The 21725-nt window shown below is 38.8% G+C and overlaps 1 protein-coding gene across 4 annotated transcripts in view; it reads right to left on the bottom strand.

Moving 5' to 3' along the window:
* The window catches only part of GRIA3 (glutamate ionotropic receptor AMPA type subunit 3), a 151922-nt gene that overhangs the window by 76034 nt on the left and 54163 nt on the right, over positions 1-21725 (bottom strand). For all 4 annotated transcript variants that reach the window (XR_014697425.1, XR_014697426.1, XM_084534019.1 and 1 more), the window contains exon 4: positions 4560-4747. Coding sequence is in view for 2 of the 4 variants with exons in the window: in XM_084534019.1 (XP_084390145.1) it covers positions 4560-4747 (188 nt within the window). In the remaining 2 variants the exon portion in view is untranslated. The remainder of the gene's footprint in view (positions 1-4559; positions 4748-21725) is intronic.

The following is a 21725-nucleotide window of genomic DNA, read 5'->3' on the forward strand; positions in this document are numbered from 1 at the left end:
GCATCTTGAACATTTTTAAAATGTGTGCGCCATTACCTCAGTCATTCTGTGGGATGACTAATACTCAAACTGTTAAATTCCTGTCATTTGGAATCTGCCTTGCATTATGAAGCCTTGATGACAGCTTGGGAGAGGCATTACTATTTACAAGCTAGAAATTCTATCCCCAGCTACACATGAAATGTGCTATACATGGGGCAGATTAAGCCAAGATGTTGCTTCTCCCTGCTTTAGCAATCCATCTCTGGCTCTTTATTAGTTTTATAGCTGATAGCAGTAGGCCCTTCAGGCAGATACAGCTGTCAGTTTTGACATATGCCCATTTTTTACTTACCTTTTGCGAGCTTCAGTCCTGAGGGTAACTGACTCAAGTAATTCCCCTTTCCTCCCCACATGCCCATACAAACCTGAAGATGTGAGGGGAAAGAAGTGACCTGTCATTCTGCTTTAGATCCTGGTTTCAACAATACTCATGGGCACCTAATGAAGAAATGCCCTAAATTTTAAGTTTCTAGTTCACTGGAAACATAAAAATGAACTGTACCACTTTCTGAGTGACATTACACAACATTGTACATATTGGATATTCTCTCCTTCAAGTGTCCCACTGTGTTTATAGGCAGTTATCGTTGCTGTTTTTTACGTCTGTTGGTGCAACGAAACGCTGCTGTTTTGTATTTACACCCCAAATGGGAAAGCTCTTGTGCAGTGAAACAACTCGTCTGAGATCTGAACCACTCTGCAGACGGATGCAGCAGTGGCTGCACTGAAAACCTGCAGAGCATCTTAATCTCGAAATCTCAGACTCAAAGGTCAAGCCATAGTCAGTACTTGCACTGGACAGAGTTCAGTCAATCAGATTACCCTTAATCTTATGGATGTTTTACTTCAAGTCTCCTTCAGCGGTTTGCCTGTCATTGTAAAATTTTGGGGACTGCATTCTCTACTACAATATTACTTCTGCTTTGTGAGATGCCTCCACTCAGTAGAGATTGCCTTGGAGTCTAGTCTATATGACTATGTTTAGAGATAGTGTCATTTTGATAAAAGCATGCAGTCTCTGGAATAATCAGGTCTTTTGTAAAGTTTCACCATTTTGATCCTGAAAGGAGTTTCTTCCTCCTTATTTTCCCTCGGGAGTTTTACTTCTAAATGGATACAAAGCCACTCTAGTCTGAAATACAGTTTGTTATCTTGGGAATAAGAAAAACCCATTTCTTAACTCAAAAACATGTCTCTAAATACATGGTTGAACAAGCTAAAGCTTACTGTTAGTTCTCAGAAGAAAATGTTCTGTTTATGAGGACAAAATTTTATATCTATCTGTGAAGGAATACTGGAATATTTTAGCATCAAGGGACAAGAAGTGTGAGGAGCTTATGAATTTTGCATGTTGCTATCTGTATGCTTGAGAGGCCACTAGATGATTAAATTGAATATAGTTTTGTTGTGCAAGGAGGGATATGGATCCACATGGTTATAGAACTATAGGGAAAAAAAAGAAACAGATTGTAACCAAGAGGATGACTATTAATCTCTCTGCTTCCTCTTACTCTGCAGCTGAGGAGACAGGGCCAGAGGTGATTTGGGCATCCACCTTTAGGACACAATATGGGGTCATGCACAAGGTTCTCTGGATGTGGAGTGAAACCAGATGTGCTGCAGAGGGAAATCTGGCACAAAAAAAGGTTACCCAGGAAGAGCAGGAGCTGAGGTGTCCTCTTTCTCCTCCCTTACATTTACATACCAGGGAGATCCAGGAGAGAGACATCCTTTCCTGGGTACCAGCCAGCCCTGAGAAGAGAAGCACCTCGTATGATAGGTATCAGCTTTTAGAAATATAAGGACATATAGATGTGCCAGATGCTAAAGGTATATGGAAGATTGAAGGTCACTGTCTCATGTAACTGCACGTCACTGGAGGAAGGTACAAAGTATTCCAAGCAGGACCTGAAGTCCCAGAAGAAAATCCTCAAATGGGTAATTGGCTTTAGATAAACTTACACCTTTGGAAGAGCCATGCATCCTAGTTTGAGCTGGTTGAAGAAAGCATCAAAGGAAGAGAACTGTACAAACTGACCAGCCTAACACAGAAGAAGAGGTCATTCTTATTTAATCTGAGCACTAACACGAAGCCATGATATGTAGTTTCTGGAGCAGAGAACTGACGAGCTTGCCGAATGGCCTGGCCAGGAGCCCAAAAGTCTAATAGTGAGCTCAGCATGTGCGCAGACTGTTTAGTGCCTTCCAGACTGTTTATTTCTGCTGTTACTTTTGCTCTTTAGTAAGTCCTATTTATGCTTCTCATGTCCAGGTTCTCTGACAAGTGCTGCTGTTGTCCCTGATGGAAAGAAATGGTTAAACCTATGCCAGCTCAGTGGGAAGAATTTGTCCTCCCATGCTTTGGCATGGGAGGACATTTGTCCTCCCATGCTTTGGCATTCTGCACAGGCAGGGAGGCCTGGCTTCCCCTTGCCCTCACTGGTAGAAAGCTTCAAGGCTACCTGCAGCTGTGCAGTCAGCATGCTGTTAACGTGTGCAGATGGTACTGCCTCTTAGCTGAGCAGACTTTCTAGACTCCATACAAAGCACTGATTTGACTTTCTAGACTGCCATGAAGCACGAGATTTGAAATATGCAAATCCAGTGTTATCTTTCCCCTCGATGGTATGCTATCAGCAAACACAGTTGGCTATAAAGAAGACAACTCACCACTCCCTTGAGCAAACTAGCTGGCTGGATTTAAGTACTGCACACGCTTGTGAATTCTTTTAGCAACCTTATGAGAAGATAACAAGGCAAGCAGAGGCGAGGGAGAAGGAAAAGCCTAAAACCAATAATTGTTCAGCTATCGGCCTGGGGTCCACTAGCACTGACTTTCCCTGCAGAAACTCATGTCACTGCTCTACGGTCTCAGATTAATAAAAATATCTCTGGAAACTGTTGCCAGAATGTATTTTTAGCATAAGAAGCATCAGCTTGGGATCTGCTTGGACAATTCTTTGAAGTGAATGGTTCCAGTGAAATAAATAGGAAAATACTCCAATGAAAGTGCTGCATAACTGGAATCCTCTTGTATGACTGCTAACAAGACAGGATTACTACTAGAGTATTTATCTCAGAAGCTACGTTTGATTTGCTTTACTACCTAGTTTGTTTCCTAAAGAAAAAGTTGTAAATCCATTTTTGGTACTGCAAATTCAAACAATTGTGTTCATGAGGTACCTTCAATTAAATTAAGTAGAAATAATCCTATTACAATTGTAAGGCAACATACATGACATAGAGTTTGTGTGTGAAAATGTCTTATGGATTTGGTTGAAAAGCAATGGACTGATTATATTTAACTGCTTGGCTAAAACTGGTTGAGTCATAAAATCCAACTGCAAGAAAATTTTAAGATCTTTCAGAAATATTTGAGACAATTTAGGACAAAGATTTCATGAAAACTAATTTCAAAAGATGCACATCAGTGATACACCTTAAGGCTTGATTGGAACTGAATACCTTGAGAAAAAAACTCAGTGAATAAATAAATCTTTTCCATTTTCTAGGCTTTGTTTATGGCAGCGAGGTCAGTTGCTACTAGTTTACCATACAACATTTCTAAAAGACATGCTAAAGCTTTATGAAATTTAACTGCTACTTTTGATCTGCTCTACATGTATACCTTAAACCCACAACTAAATTTATGAAGTGGCAATAATCAGAGAGCCTTTCAGTCTTAATATGAGCAAATCCCTGCATGCTAATGAATAAACAATCTGCATGGACTTGGTTCTATACCAACCCCACCTTTGCTTCAAGCCAGGCGGCAGGGACCTGTCCTGCTTCTGCTCCCTGGGATGTGTCTGTATCTCTGTTATGATACGATCTCTTCCAGCACATTGCACAGCACAGACAGTGATGCAGGCATGTTGGGGGCACCCTGTCATGGTTGGGGTATGGCCATTCCTCTGAGGCAAATCAAACACTTAGAAGGCTGTGCAATAGCAAACCAGTCACCCCAAACTCAGTCCTCCCCAGTAAAGGTGTTTGAACTGCATCACCCACAATTTAAGCCTGTCAACAGTAATACCAGTGAAGACGGAAGGGATTAATGTCCCACAGAGTGCCAATAAACAGTTTGTACTACCAGCTGAATTTTTCATTAGCAGTATTTCCATTTGAGAATTCTTCAGCATGATTGAAACTACTTCACTGGCTTTTTATTTCCTGTCTCATGTTCCACTTAACAAACCACACCTGTCTTGTAATCCCTGCTGCAAATAATGTTGCTCTGGCAGTTGAGGTTTTAGGATCTTAACCTACTTAAAAATAATTCATTATTAACATTTTGCAAAAAATATCACAGAGACATTTCCTTGTAGGTTACATGTAAGTGCTGCAACCAGCTATGAGCACCGGTGAAGAATTTTAATTTTACTAGGTAACTGGCCAAGCACTGGAACTCAAATCTCAATGAACATTCAATTAATTTCTAGAAATAGATGCTTCTCAAAACACAAAGGAAATCTGTTATATAGAGACCACAATGCCTGAAAAACTTAAAAATGTACCTGTTCCAAAATGGTGTTTATTCTGTCTACTTCACAGTCAATTAAGTATCTTTTTTCTTGTCGTCTGTCCATCTCCTCTATAATTCTTCTGAATTCTTGAACATCCTTTATGCTTCCTACAGATCTGGCTGTCACTTGCCAGTTGTTCTGAACTGCTGCTTCCATAATTGCCTGGAGAATGGAAAATCCTGTAGGGGAAGAGACAGTGCAGCCATTTAAAAACAGAACAAATATAAGAACTACTTTGGATGTTTGACAAAGGGTTCACAAAAAATTATTCCATCTAAAGAGACACAGACTAACTAATAGCCTACAATTGCTTCATTACTTGAGAAAGCAACAGTGTGTCTTATTTCTGCTATGCCACTGCCAAAGTCACTGATTCAGCAGAATTGTTCATCAGTATATTACTGTGAGGCATATCAAAATCTGTCCAATATATCATATTATGACCCTCTCAGGGATGTTTATGGTCATGCTGGGGTCCATGCCAGCTGAGAATAGGAGCCTGCAGCCATTACTTGGGCAAAAGTCCATCAGTTTCAAGAGCCAGACAGAAGGGGTAATTTGCCTGTGCAGACTGCAGCAATGGGTCATTAACTGGCAAAGATCCAAGTACTGCGTAAGAATGACAATTAAGTCATTGTACTGGTTATTGGAGCCCTGAATCACAGGAGAATATTTTACTGATGTTCAATTTGATTTCAAAAAATGTTTTTAAATACATAGTGTAGCAGTATTAACTACACTTTCGATGCTTACATTGAGGTAACACCAATTCATTTAGCACCTGAAACAGAGGAGAGAAGCAGCATGGACTCACCAAAGCTTGCACTGTGAGGAATTATACCAGCAACAGCATTTCATTTCTTGTGAACAGCTGTGCCTGGGCTGCAGATAGAACTCAAGTAAAGTCCCCAAGTGAAAGATGGTGAAACTGGGAACTGGGAACAGTAACCTTCAAGTCATTCTATGTATGAGAATTTGGTGAATTACCTGTTTTGATTCAGGGAGATTCAATTTTTTGCATCATTCTAATTGTTTCAGATCCGGGTGGATGCCAGTAAACAAGAGAGTCCATCTACCTCAAATCGATAAAGTTCTTTCTGGTGTGGTTTATTTGTACAGAAGCATCCATGTGAGCTATGTTTCTGTTCAGATAATTTATATGCAGAACTTTCAGTCCAATCATTTAGTCATACTGTAAATTTCTCCAGCCAGGCTTGAGAAGCTAAGAATGACTTTACACCTACAAACACATTCATAAATATACATGCTCAACAGATCAATTCACTGTGCTCTGCAATAAATAGTTCCCTGTGCTCCCAAAACAGAAAAGACTTTGAGCTCCACAAAAACAAAACATTCCCTGTTTTAAATTGTACAAATTGCTATCCTGAACTCAGGTGTCATTGTAGGGCTACAGTGCTAAATTTGTCGTGACTGTCTGAAGACAGGAGTCACATCATTATGGATACAAACAAGTAAAGAGAGTGATTTTCTAGACTGCAGTTAGATTATTATAATTTACTATGTGACTTCCTTAAGTCTCACTCAAATTTCCTCACTTTCCCAGTGCAGCCTCCTTGATTCTTAATGTGTTTCCTTGTATGAATGTGTTTTACTATCCCATGAAAGGTGGTGACAATACTTAGGCTGGTTGAGAATTCTTTCTGGCATCTTCTTTCCCCTGAGACTACTAAAAGGGAGGCATTTACATATGTATAGTACAATGAACTCAGTCTTCCTTAACATCATATTCTACAAAGATGGCTGTGATGTCTCTGACAGCATTATGATTCCATTACATGTAGGAGGAAGATCTAAGCCTAAGATATTTGGTTGGCTACAAATGAGGAATTTTGATGTGGGAGCATAAATACTACTAATGGGGAATTACAAATACTTTGAGTATAAAGATATGTTTTTGAAAAGAAGTCATTCCAGTAAGCAATGTATATTTACAACTTTGTTTCATCATTCATGTGATGTGTAAGTATGTGTCATGGTAAGTCTATTTTTTACACTCAGAATTGAATAAAATGGTTCAAAGGATTATAAAAACATGACAAAGAAAATCAATAGTTCTGTTTTTCACTAGTAACATACAAAATTATGAATTGTCTAAAGGAAATAAATGAAAATGAACATGCTGGAGTGCAGGTGCCATTGACTGACTGCTATGTACCTTGAGTTCAGTTAACATTTTTGAGTCAGAGCTCATTTTGTCAAGCCTTGTATATCTCTGAAGAAAAGCGGGCAATTTTCCTAATTTTCACACACACACACACACAGAATTTCTAGGTTGGAAGACCTCAAGATCATTGAGTCCAACCTCCGACCTAACACTAACAAGTCCTCCACTAAACCACATCACTAAGCTCTACATCTAAACGTCTTTTGAAGACCTCCAGGGATGGTGACTCCACCACTTCCCTGGGCAGCCCGTTCCAATGCCTAATAACCCTTTCAGTAAAGAAGTTCTTCCTAACATCCAACCTAAAACTCCCCTGGCGCAACTTAAGCCCATTCCTCCTCGTCCTGTCACCAGGCACGTGTGTGTTTGTGGAGTGGGGTGGTTTTGCACAAGTGTATTAGTCACTGGTTAACATTTCAAGAAAGAGAAGAGCAAGGTTACTCAGCAGCATTTCTCTGCATGAAAATACAACCATACAAGTCTTAGTGATAAAACCAGTTCTGGAGCTTCATCATTTCTGCCTTCTCTACCTCCTGTTCTTCCTTGTCACATGAAATCTTTATAGCCACAGTCCCCTTTATCCTCGTCAGTTCTTGAAATCTCCCTTGTGGTCACCGTCTGTACTTTGTCAACTAGCTTTTCATGGGACTTCTTCCTCTAGGAAGGCCAGTCCTTTGATCCCGCCCAAAGCCCATTCCTCTTTCTTTTCAAAAACACTGTCCACACTTCCTGCTTTCGGAGAGGCAACCAAGTTGTTTCTTCACTAGTGCATGTTCCCAGTTCCCAGGCTCTGATCTCTCTCTATGCTGCTTGCCTTCGGCACCATTTACTACATTTTACATTGCTACCTATTACATAGTATTTCTGTAAACAACACATTCCAGGCTCCAGCTGTACTTTACCATTAAGAGTGCTGTTACATAAGCTGCGTGATTGTATAAATAAAAGGCCCATTTTATCTTCAGATGTGAATTTCTCTCACTCTTTAACACAACAATGCGATCTGTGCCTGTTCTCGGGCACTGCTTTGGTAAATAGAGGGGAAATCGTACTCCCTGTTTTGTGACCAGACCTGTGCAATGAACTTTTCCATTTTCTGCCCTCCGGTAAGAACACTGTGTGACTGCTTCTCAAGAGATGCTTGCCCTGAGCACCTTGGAGGTGCTGAACTCTCATGAGTGCCTCTCATCTCATTCACCCTACAGGAAACCAGCCAGCTACTGAACTATCTCTGTTCTGTAGTTTTTTTCTATGGTCTGCATCAGATCTATCCAAAAAGGCTAAAGGACCAATAATGCATGGCCAGCAAAGAAGCCATGCAGGAAAGGTTTTTGTTAATATTGTCGCTGGCTTATACTAATTCTAATGCTAAATTCTAATACTAATTCAAATGCTAAAGCCAGAAAATATCAGGTAAGGCAAGAAAAACTGACTTCCTTCTAGGCAATGACAGCATCTAAACAGGCTCATGACACCATTACTAAAATTCAGTGATTGTTCATTCTGCAGACATTAATATAAACACAGACAAGATGAAAAACTCATTCAGACTCCAGCCTGATCCTTCAAACTCTTTTTTCCTCAGTCAGACCTTGGATGTGCAAAAGAAACAGGATGGAAGACATATTTCTCTGGAAGAGCTGTTTTTGATGCTACCTTTTCTGATGGAACCACATCCCTTTGCTGCACTACATTATTAATGTGTTGGTATTACTGATTTACAGTTATGTCTGGTCACTTGATGGCAATGTCCATACTTGCCAGGTCAGATAAAAGACCCACATTATATTCTGGTTCCTTCTAGCCATGTAGTGGGGAGTGGTTCTACCTGTGATTGTCAAATGCAATCACACAAGCCAATCTGATCTGCACCTACTAAATGCACAGGCAATCCTGGTCTTAATATTCAAGTGTGTCATTGTCTGGCTTATTCTTAAAAGAGCGATGATTTAAAAAAGCTAGCCTTCATCTAAACAGTCCACAAAATGATGGGCTGGAGGCAACTATAGCAATAAAACTGTAACAAAAACAAGTGCCCAGCTCACCACTTAGTGAACTGGAGCAAGTATTTTGATTTTTGCTGACTGAGGCTTGCAAAAGAGGGAAAATATTTAATATCAATTTCCCTCAAAACATGGAAAATATCATTTGTTGCAATGCTGTATCTGTGCATTAAACATCCCAGACAGAATTACACTCTTGGCAGTCCTCACTGCAGCTGAACTGAGACACTCATACATCCAGTATATTCACACTTCTGCCAGAGAACAAAAGCCTGTATCTTTGTCTTTCACATCATTCCTCTGATACAAGGATGTCTCAACTGACCCGACTAAAACAGGCAAAGAGGACATTTTAGTCCTTTTCATCTGTCTTCGAAGCTCATAAAACTTTTCCCACATCTACATAAGCAAAATTCATCTGAGCAATTTGCTCAGCCAGATGAAATTCTACATATATAATCACTAAACTTATTTAAATAACAGCAGTCATTAATGTTTCATGAGCAAATGACCACACTGGAATGTCTGCAGCATCATGTGAGCTCTCACAAGTGACACCAAAGCACTTACTGAGAAAAAATTAGGAGTGATGTAAATAATTTCGTTTCTGAATGTTCCAGGTAAGATCTCGGACCTTAAACTCCTACTACAAATGAAAGAATCTTCGCTTGCAGTCCCTCTTTCTTTTGCCTTGCTGAGTACTGAAGATCTTAAACGGGTATCTTCCCGGAAGGCAGCACGTTTGTGCCAGCTGAATGAACATCAGTGCTGATACAAATACTTGTGTTTTCAATCTGTGACATGATCCAAAGAACTAAGATTCTGGTTCATGAATGAACTTTGGGGATTTAGGTATGGACTCACATTTGACAAGGGCACAACGAACTCACCAGGAAGGAGGTCATCAAGGCAAGTGCTTCTCCAAGCAAACACAAATGCTGTGATCCCAGCTTACATTAAAGTGTACCAGAGGTCTGAAAGCGGAGATACACTTACATATTCTGTGTGTTTGGCACTTGGCCTAGCACTCATTTAACAGCAAACAGCTCAACATATTATGTATGATTAAAAAGCATCTACTCAACCCAAAACACACGCCATCATTCAAAATCCAAACATGTCAGTTAGGTAAGTATCCTTTGCCTAACTTGTGTCCATGTAATGATTTTACAGTGGTGGAAGAAGCAATGAACAAGCTACTAAAATTGGTCACCAGGAAGAGACGTAGCAAATGAGTAGTACACTGGAGTGCTCCCTTGTCCAACAGGTGCGAGTTCTAATCATTAAATAAAAGTTGAATAAACACATTCCATCTGTTTTTGATCTGATCACCTCTATCTGGCAAGCAACATGTGATGTGTTGCACTTTGATATTCTGGTATCAGACAACCTTCTAGACCCAGTTGCAAACACACACTATTGTTTTTTTCTTCTGCTTTTCCTATTTGGTAAACCTCTAATCTACCCTGTACACATATATTACTGCAAACTATCATCCATAAACACAGAAAACTATACAAACAGACATGTCAGCTTGGTTGTGTGAATGTGAACTTGCCCGGCTCTAAAGGAGAATTTACAGGAACCATCTGGTCTGCATTTGTTCAGGATTGGATGTAGCTAAATACGTAGGAATTCAGACCTGCTGAATGCAAGAAAAAGCCTTTTGTTTTTTTAATTAAAAAGAAAAAAATTCTGAATGCTTTTCACCTTGATCCATTCTTCTATAACACTGTTGTATCTAATTCACCCCACATTTTACTCAAGTTTTAGGTCAGTGCAACTCAGTGTTTTTGAATGCAGCTGTGGTATTGTAAAATGAGAGTAATGCAGTAAGGAACCAAAGAGCACAATAACCAAGGTCAGACATAAAGATGCCATAAACAATGCTGTCACTTCTGTAAGAGAACTTTTACATATGACTTTCACAATGATGTTGGCAGGTCTCCTAGCATATGACAGATAGGTATACCTCAATACAATAATATGATCCAAAGTTTATCGAAACAGCTGTGTTCTAGTTTTAGCCTTACTATGCCAATCTTTATTTCAATTTTTCCAAATGAAGAATAATATTTGAGCTATTATAGTCTCCTGGATGCAGATGGGTAACAGAAAACAGATGAAATAGAGACATTTTAAAACGAGACTATGTTCTGCTTGAGGAAAATATAACAGGTGAACATTTGTGCAGAGAAGACAGAAGAACTAGCACAGAAGATCAAAGAAAAAAATGTATTTTGAGAAGTGACAGAAGGTGAAGAGTGATTTGTTGTTTAGTGGGCATAGGCTGTAGGGTATCATTTGTGTACTTATTATTAAGAACTTTTGATGCTGATGCTATCAGAAGGCTGACAGAGGTAGTGGTGAGGGCATGCTGTCACGAGAGGAGGTGTGGGCCTAGGGATAGGGAAGGAAAGCCCTCCAAAAAGGAAAACTGTTTTTACAAAATGCAAATGGTGAAATGGTAAAACTACATTAACATTAAAAATAATTAACTTCCAAATTTCAGGAAATCTTCATACAAATAATTACACTGCTTAAATACAGAGTGATTTCATTTGCCAAGTTCTACACTGAATCCAGGGCTTTCAGGTCTCTCTCCAGCAGACCTGAAAGCCTGAAACTATGAAGCAAGCACAACACTGTCATAAATACCGTGGGATTCAAAACTTGGAGTTTAACTCCAATGATATCCCTGTCCAACACCAATTTCCCTGAGTGCTCTGAATTGTCCAGAAATGACACACTCCAACTGACATCAGCAAATTCAGAATAAACCATTTGTTTTGGACCGTCCAGCATCCTACTGGTGTCAGGAAACCAACAACATGTATCATAGCCTTGTCTAAATGCAGCCTTCTGTAGTGGCTCCACTCATTCTGTTCACCTGTGACCACTTCTATCCCTTGATCATACTGTTTTGGAGCCTCGTTTACTGCCTCTAAAGGGAGTGAGCTGGAATGTGTCCACACCATGCTCTGAGGCCTGCAGAGTAGCCTTCAGATGAAAAGCCTTTGAATGATGTAATCAGAATAGAAGTTCTTCGGGGCAAAAATGGAGAAATCAAGATATTACCACCACTTCTTTCAGACAACTAAAGCTGGGTTCTGTCATTACTCCCATCCATTGGTTACTGAAGAAACCAGATCTGGCCACCCTGGACAGAACCTCAGCCATAATCCTCTTGATGTCAGATGCCATCAAGTTGACCAAAGTCAGGCCCAAGTGAGGTGCTTTGGCCGTGGTCTGTCCTTAATTCCAGGCACATTTGGATGACAACCTCTTAGGTTTTCTTTCTAGTTGTGAGAGAGAGACCGTGCAGAAGCAGTGCCATTTTTCTATGTTTGTAACACAGAAAATCAGTGGAAGATAACACAGACATGAAACTGTAAGGCATCATTTTGTAGGAATCACTCACAACCTGTACCTGCAATTGAGAAACTAAAAGAGAACAAAAATCCCAATGTGTTGACTAGCACTCAACTGATGAGGCTAATTACTGCACTTAAAAAATACATACCTAATTGTGTTTACATATTTATCTCAGCAAAAAGACTCTAATTAGGAGTCATAGTTAGCAATTACCAGGCTGGAAAAGAAAACCTAACTTGTCTGCAAGACAACCGAAGTACACTCCATGTAAAGCCAGTTCTCAAAGGGAAAGCTTAAAAAAGCCAAAATCTGAGCATGTGAAGATATTACAAGACACATACATGGTGAATCCAACTCAGTTTCTGATGACAATAGTGACTTTGAGGGGATATATTTGGCTTATTTTATCACTTGGAGAAAACGGGAAATGAAAAGCTACAATAAAGCAACAGCAGGCTGCTGCTCGGTGATGAGCCAAGCTGTCGAACTACCTTTCTCAAGGCTTGACTGGCTGATCTGAGTGGGGTGGTGTGATGAACACTGATTTTACTTAGGAAACAAAAGGTCTGCTCCTGTACACAATGTACACAATACTGACCTTCCCATTGGCATTGATACAGCTACGTGGATTTCCTTCCTCTCTTCAATAAACCTGCAGAACTCCTGATCTATCAGTGCCTCATTGACACATTTTAGCCTAGCTTCATTATTTCAGAAGCACAGGGCATGGATATTTATCTCCCACAGAGTCTATACTTAACACAAAGCAGTGCATATCATGGGAGATATCTTTATATCATTCAGTTTCAGAAAAAGTCTAAAAAATTTATTAATAATGTTAATATTAAATACATCTCTAAACTCTGCAAATTAACAGTTTTACTATCAACACTCCCATATGAAATAGACAAATAATAAATTTCATGAAGAATGAAAAATTATTTGTCCTGTACCATAAAGAGAATTAGTAATAGGGCCAAAATTCAAATTCATGTTCTCCTGATTCATTTATCTAGGATTTATTTTTATGTCAAACGATAACATAGTTGAACATACACATTTAAAGATTCTTATACTGCCTACAAACACAGTAGCCAGTGAAATTACATAGTAAAACCATCATTATGTTATATCAGAATCATTTTGTATCTGATGTTATTTGCTAGAATAAATGGAAAGCTACCTAGCCTCTGCTGAACTGGGATACTGATGGAAAAAGTTGTTTATCATTCAGGGTAAAGTTGCACAATTTTGGCACATCTACAGATAAACTTAAAAGGAAAATATTGTGTGAAATTATCATTTGGGAAAGGAAAATAAAAATGAATTCGTTTTTAATCTTCAATAACTTCTTTAGCCAAAACAGAATATTAGTGCACTTATTCTGATATATTAGAATAGGGAAACTTATCTACTTGTTAACAGCAGAGGATTTGGAAAATAGTTAAAACTTGGCTTCACTTATTCCTGCATTAATCTAAAGAGCTAAAAATGTATTTTCAATGTATGCTGCAAACTTAAAATTATTGATAACAAGTTAATTCTTTGCCATGACACATACGGGGTTTTTAGCATGAACATTCAAGAGCATTGCTGCCTGCTTTCTCTTAAAAACATGTCTAGAGCTGCTGAGTCTAAGAAATGATAAATTTTATTCCTTTGAAGAAACAATCACAGGAGATTATGGTAATCAGACTGAGATACATATTCACTGAACTGAAATACATATTCATCACAAAAAACAACTAGGTTCACCTCAGATAAATGTCTTGGGAAGAATTATGCTAGTTGAACTGTCCTCAAACATAGTAAAATTGTTCTTTCTATCTGACCTTCAGTCAATCATTAGAAAAATATTTATTCCTGTCCCTAACCTTTATCTATACTTTCTGTTTCTCAAACTACCTGAGCAAACAAATCTTTTGCCTCTGAGAATTTTCGTTAACAGATGCTATCAGCCTTTCAAAGTCTCTCTTCATCAACATCTCACCCTTTGGTATCCAGCATTTTAATTGCCCTTGCATCTGGAATACATCTCATGTCCCAGCCTGTAAGTTAATTTCCTTTTATTTATTCTGAACACTAAAAAAATATAGCAATCAAAGGGTGAGTGCTGATTTTAAAAATATTCTGAAATTTAAATGAGTTTTTATGATAATATAAATGATAATTTATGGATCCATAGTCACAGCCTGCATGTGTGTTTCTTTTCAGTCACTCTATTACTTTTGCCTTTTTATTACCAACAGCTAGCAACACGGAGCCTTTATACAGCACTGTTACCTATATATTTTCAGTTCAAGCATTTCTCTTCTTAACAAGCACGTATTCATTAATTACAAAGTCTCATATTAATTTGAGACAGACCTGTACACCTCCCTGACTACTTGGCCTGAACTGGGCTTGAACACACAAGTACAGTTCCACTGCAATGACCAGAGCACCAGATATGTATCACGTAACTTCCTTTACACTGATTCTTGCTACAGTGAGGCAACAGTATGACAACAAAGTTAGTAGATGGTTAGTATGACATCAATATACAACAAAACACCTGACCCAGCGTAAAGTTTAGGGGTAACAAGTTACTTTTCAAGACATTTAACACAAATGAGGAGGCAGAATGAGTATGTATGGGCTCAGTGGCCCAACACCATTACTTCCTGCACCATCGTGCACTGGACATCAAAGAGACTTGGTTCATTCTGCAGGATGGTGACACAAAACAGGTTCACATCATCTACAGAGCAGAAACTACCAATTGTCAGTGAGGAGATTCCTTGATCTTTACCTACTATTGAAGAAAGATAGTAGAGTGGAAACAATGCCCTGTTAATATGCAGTTTTATAATCCTATTTGAATATTAGAGGTCTGTTTCATTATATCAAAACAACAACAACAAAAAAACATTAACAATTTTAGCATTAGACATCCCTTCTCTGCTAACACAAATTTTTTTTTGGCTGCTGCTTTGTATTTTGCAACTTCTAAGTACAGAGGCTGTAGTCAGTATACTTAGATGGGGGAAAACACAGATTTAATTATCTGTGGGCAGTTACTGCGTATGTTATTCCTAACTTAGCTCATGGAGGCAGCTTAGATGAAATACTATGCTGGAATAAATGGAAATGTGTGAACATTCCAGCATAAATATTCACTAAAGTAAGGCAGGAATGTGATTCAAAACTTTAGCTCTGGCTCCACTTTTCCAAGTTTTGATGTGCTCACTTGGGGAATGAAGGAGAAGGAGAATAATCTTGGGGTTGGCTCCACACTTTAACAAGGGCTGGGTTTCAGATCCAGATTTTCTAGTTTGTGATCACAGCATACCTCCTTCCAAGACATTATGCTCAGGGATTGGATTTTTTTTTCCTCTGTGGTGCCATCCCCTTCATTTTTATGCTCCACAAATGGAATTTACACAGGAAGGCATAACACAATTTTGAACTATCAAAAAAAAAAAAAAAAAAAAAAAGTAACATTAGCTAGGCATGGACAGAGTTTGCCTAACTTATTGCTCTGATAACTGATGGTTAGAAAGACTAATCTGATGGGCTTCATAGAGAAACAGAATTCAGGGAACAACATATGACTTCAAAGGCAATTTCAACAAAAGCTCAACCTTACCATATATCAACCTACCTTAGACAAAACTGATTCTGCATATAAAAGACGTATCAATAGACAGGCATATAACCTCAAAATTTGTCCCCATATTAGCATAAATGTGCACTACTGCATCACCACGAACATGGAACAGTATCAATAAAAGGTTACAAGTGCTTCATTCACCATGTGCCCATGGTAAATGGTAAAGACTTATATAATCTAGAAATGGAAACAATTTGGTATGTGAAAAAAAAATCATGCCTTTGCCTGTGATCCTTTCAGAAAAGCGCATATCACAGTGCAATGTAGGTAACATTTTCATGGGTATATGCCTTTCATTTCAAAAGTGACTCGGGTAGGATGGTAGGAGTAGATTTTTGAGGCAATTAAGATGCAGTTGCTGAAGCATCTGAACAGGTTGGGTACCTGCACTCTGCTGATTTAACTTCAAGTGCTTAAGGTGCTTTTGGAAATGTGCCTACATTTATGCTAAAACCCTAAATACCTCTGAAAGACCTGTCCTGTATGCCTTTGGAAATAATTTATGAAAACAGGATATGAGCTTTTCAGAATAGGTACGTTGTAGCCTGCTTAGAAAGTGGCACAGAACTCTCTACAGAATACACTGTTAATTAGCTATTTCATTGCAACACTTTCAACAAGTGCACAGATAGACTACCTGACTAAAAGGGTTGAGCACTTATCTGAGAAAGACTATCAGTGGTTGCAGAGTGGCAGAATATGTATTACGAAAGGAAGGGGTTGCATCTAAACTACAAGCTCTTTATTTTCATAATATGAAACTAAATTGTTCTCAATGTTTTCTCAGAGCTGTTTCGTAAAATTAGGAAGCTGCAACAAAAACATCCTTGGGATCAGTCAACCTCAGTACTCCAATTACTTTGGGCTTCGCACCCAATTACACTGCCAAGTGTTTACTCTTATTTAAAATGTTTATATGCTATTTGAATATTCAATCTGATATTCAGTGGAAAAAAAGAACTCTTCTATTTCACTTGTTTTGACATTACCCTGATACATGACTACTCTTCTGTGACTCCAAAGCCTCACAAATCTGACTGCATACTTAGCAAACTACAACGATAAAACATGCAAAAAGTTTTGTATTATCTAATCTGAAATAGAAACTATATCGTGAATGGTGCACAAAGCTAGAAGCACAAACACGGTCCTTATCACTCAGTTTATCATTACTGTAGTTGTTCAGGTAGAGAAAAGTTTCACAGAACAAGTGAGGTCCCCGATACACAGAATGGGAAGGTTGTAAAGGTTATGCACAGATGAATGCTTAAAAACAAAAGTTTATCATTCACCACTGCCTCCTTCAGTTGGGTGGCACTTGTTGTTAGATGTTTAGTCATTATTTTTTCCCCAAGTAAACTAAATAAGATCTATTTTAACGTTTTGTGCCACTGTAATAATCTCTGTGCAGGTATGAAAAGCAATGGAAAATCAGGACAGTCACGCCTGTGAGGAACTGGTATTGAATTCAATAAAAAAAATCCATCTATCCTGACTAATTATTAATGATGTTCCAGGCTTAAAATATAATGGGAGTGATTACTCCAGGGAGCTGGTCCCCTCTGATTGTTCTCAAAGCTAACCCTCTCCTTGTAGTGAAATATCAAGCCAACACCTTTCTTTTTACAGGAAAATGTTCTACTGTTTTTTTTTTCTGTGAAAAAAAAAAAAAAGAAAAAAAAAAAGAAAAGGAAACATTTTAAAAGCATATTCTTTAAACACTGGGTTATTATGACTGTGCTATAAACTATAGTGTATCAAGAGGTCATGAATCACATTCTGTGCTACTGCACAGACCAGTTCACACTCGCCTTAGCTATTGTTAACAAAAGCAGCAAAATTTTTGTCCCTATTTAAAGAAGTCTACACTGGGCATCTCTGCCCTTATTCTTTGGATAGCCCTTTTGTCTCTGCTGGTAATGGAAATCTTGTTGCTGTCTTCACTCCTGTCTACCAGAAATACCACTGTTGTTGACTCCCTTGCTATACTTCATGTCTTCTGCTCATTTACTTGCCCAAAAGAATCGCTGCTATCACTTTGGATGATGTGGAACTGAGGGTTGATTAAAAACAAATGCACACTGAGATTATGGTCCTACCATGTAGCATTAGCGGATCTGCCACAGCAGACCTTCAGCCTAATTTAAGCACACTCCCAAATGTCCTTTGTATTTAGGACTCCATAGAAGGCTAGATTTATGCCATCATCTATTCCCGAATAGCAGAAGAGAAACAACCTGACTTTCCAGTTTCTCTGCCTTACATGTAACACCAGTACCTCATTTTCCACATACAGGAATATTTTTACATCTTGGAACAATAACACCCTGGGAGTGAAGCAGGGAGAGAGAGAAATCAACCATATATTCTCTAGATCAGCTCTTTTCCATTCCCCATACAAGAAAAAGATTTAAAACGCTGTCAATGACCACAAGCCTAAATATGCTTCAGCTAGAGACATCTGGAATTTTTGTGGGAATTCTGAGAACACTTCTGAATATGTCAGCTGTATTCCTGCAGAGGTTATATGTGTTGCTCCTAAAAGGGTTCACAGAAAGACTGAGTTTGGTTCTAAGCATATGTATCCAAAAGACAAAAAGGACCTCATGCCATTCAGAACTTAAAAGCAAGCAATTTGCAACATTTTTTGTGTAATGCTTTTGCTCATCAGGCCATGACCACAAAGTGGTTCACAACGCTTCCTGTCAACAGCTATACAGAACTCATTTACAGTCTAGACCTGCAAGTATTTCTTTTGAGGCACACTTAGGAATCACTAAATTAATCACTTAATCCCAATCACTGAACACCCCTCCAACAGCACCAGGTTCCAGGGAGCTTTGCCATTCACTGCAGAGGGAATGGCATCAAGCACTATGTCAAACTGCTTACACTGTTAAATACGTATCAGCAAGACAATTATGTGATTTTGCACCACATGTGCTGTAGTTTTTCCACTGGGCTAGTGGCTTATTATTTCATGTTAAATGCAATAAACTGGCTGGTTTCTTGAAGTTAAAAATTAAGTTGTTAAAATTTAAGTTAAAATTAACTTAGCCATCTGCAGTACATTAAAGAAGAAGCAAAATTATGTTTTATTTTGTTATATAGAAAAAAATGGAAGGCAAGCCTCATCACCTGTATTTGTCAGCTTTATAAACTTCAACTCATCTTTCTTAGCTCCCTCCTGACAGATGTCTTCAAACACCAGGACTCTAATTTGAACCAGCAGCACTTACCAAAGTGGAAACTCATGTCTGTTAACAAGAAATTAGTATGTAGCTGTCAAGGCTTATCAGGAATAACACAGATCTTTCTAAACAGTTGTTTTTATAATGGCCAAAGAAAGGGTAAATTTGAATCCCAATGATCATCTTTTAAAAAGTCACAAAGAGCATTTCTGGTCCATTGATTTCAGCATTTCAGGTACATGGTCAACAGACATGAGATTCAAGTAGCATGGAAATGCCTAATACACTAGACATACCTCCCAGAAGCTTCTCTAGGAATTTTGCATGCAGCTGAACATCTGGCGTGGCACAGGAAAGCTCTTTGCTATCAGACAATCTTTTGATTTTTCTCTTAAATAAACACTGAGTATTGACAATGTGAGAAAGGTTTCACTCCCTACTGAAGCTTCATTTCCTGTATCCTTCATGTAGCTCCTCAGAGCAACAACACCGATATTCAGACACACACTGGATCCACCTCTAGCACCGTGGGAGTGCCTTGCAATACCCAGGGAGCTTCTGCAGCAGCTGTCTTTCAGATAATGCCTTCAATTTCCTTGTTGGCATCTCAGGACCCAGGTTGTGGCTTCTCTTCCAACTGTTCCAGCATACCACTACTAGCACAACGGAAGGCAAGAGATTAGAAAGCCTCAGATGTGGCAGCACCCAGACTATGCTAAAGCACAGTCCCACATCCAGGTGGAATGTGATAGAAGTCAGCTCTTCCTTCCTTTGCTGGATGTACAGTCTGCATCCCTCTACACAGAGTAGTAAATAAAAGCACAGTGCCTGTATCTGAAATATACACACTGACCTCAGTGATGCATTGCTAACTGGCTATTTCAAGTGTTTTGTTTTGTTTTGGTTCCCAGGGTGGGGCAGAAGCTGTATAATACTTTTCTGGCTGGTTTGTTCTGTTCCAACCAGGATTGACTTTATACTGAATGGTCAGCAAATCTAATGGTTTTAAACAGTGAAACTGATGCACCCTGACTGTGTTTCCCCCACAGAAGGTGATATTCCACTGGGCATTTTCAAAGCAACTCCTAGCAGCTGAATGCAACAATCCCATGGGAAAAACAAGTGGAGTTGCTGCATAGGGTAACTTTCAGGCACAGTGAGAAAATAAGGCTCCAAAACATAAAGTTAGAATACAGTTACAGAATCACTGAGGTTGGAAAAGACCCTTAAGACCATCAAGTCCAACCCTCCACCTAACACTGCAAATCATGTCCCAGAGCATCACGCCTACACGTCTCTTAAATACCTCCAAGGATGGCGACTCCACTACTCCCTAGGCAGCCTGTTCTAATGCCTAATCATGCTTCCTGTGGGGAAATTCTCCCTGATATTCAACCAAAGCCTCCCCTGGCACAACTCGAGGCTGTTTAAGACTAAGTTAAAGGCTTGCCTCTTAAACTATACACTTCTATAAACCGTAGAGGAAGAAGCTGGTTTTACCTCACTATTTGACCATGTCTAAAAAGACCAGAGGCCTGGAACAGGGGCAACTTCTCCTTACAATACTGTGGCATTTAGCTCCTTTCTTGAGCCACTGGCTAGAATGTAATAGCATGCAGTACTCCTCTGTGATCAGGTTTCTGGAAGAAATACCAACTTTTGTATCCTCCACAAGAAGTACAGAACAGCTTGCTTTTCTGGTAATTTTTTCTTACTTAGCTAAATGGATTTTGGAGCTTCTATTCTGATGCTTGGGATTTTTGCTTTGAAAACTGAACAGGACAAAGAAAAAGCTGTCATCAGTTTTAATGGAATTTTTACCATAGTATTTGTGAGGGCTTCAGCAATCCCGATGTGAGAATGAGTGATACATGCCATTAGGGCTAAGAGATGAGACAGTCTCAACACAAGATTTTGTCTGTGTTCATTTACTCCATCTGCAAAAGCACTCTCACCACTAGAAGGCACAACTATGTACCATGGCTTCACCTGACCCCTGTGGTACCACAGCACCATTCATCTCCAAGAGATGAGACAAAAATAACAGAGATGAGGCCGACTGTCTGAAAAGCACCTTGCAAGAAATATGACATTAAGTAAAGCTGACTGCTTCTTGTCTGAGGATTTTCTTGTGTCTGGGTGGAACAGCTTTAGCTCTTAAATAGATGAGGTTCCTTATGATAGGTGCAGCTCAGACATCTGTGCCTGATAAACTTTCCTTATGGAAATACAAACTAACAGTTGGGGCAAAGAGAAAACACCAATAAAATAGTATGCTATTAGTCACCTTGCTAACTTCCTGTTTAAATGAACAATGCTCATGAATTCTACAAAGATAATACATGATCAACACCACACAAAAGCACATAGAAGTCATATGGAAAAGATTGCACTGAGCAGAAAATAAACACTTAAAATAGTCTGATCCGTACCTGAAAAATTGTAATCAAAACTTTTGTTGAATCTGTCTTTGCATAAAGTGTTAATGATAATTTCATGTTTTTTATTTAGGAAATATGTATCTATATACAATAATCATTTATACCTACAAATGATTGATGAATGCCAAATAACTTTACATAATGTAGAAGGGCAGTAAACCTGTAATTTAATGATTTAAAAATCATTGCCAAATAGTAATTTTGCTTCTTGAGCAAACTTAGCACAGGACAAAACTTATAATATGTTTACAGTTTCATAACCATAGTTTAAAAAAATATTAATACAACAAAATTAAGTGTTGACGAT

Source organism: Aythya ferina, assembly GCF_964211825.1.
Source record: "Aythya ferina genome assembly, chromosome: 13".
NCBI lineage: Eukaryota > Metazoa > Chordata > Aves > Anseriformes > Anatidae > Aythya > Aythya ferina.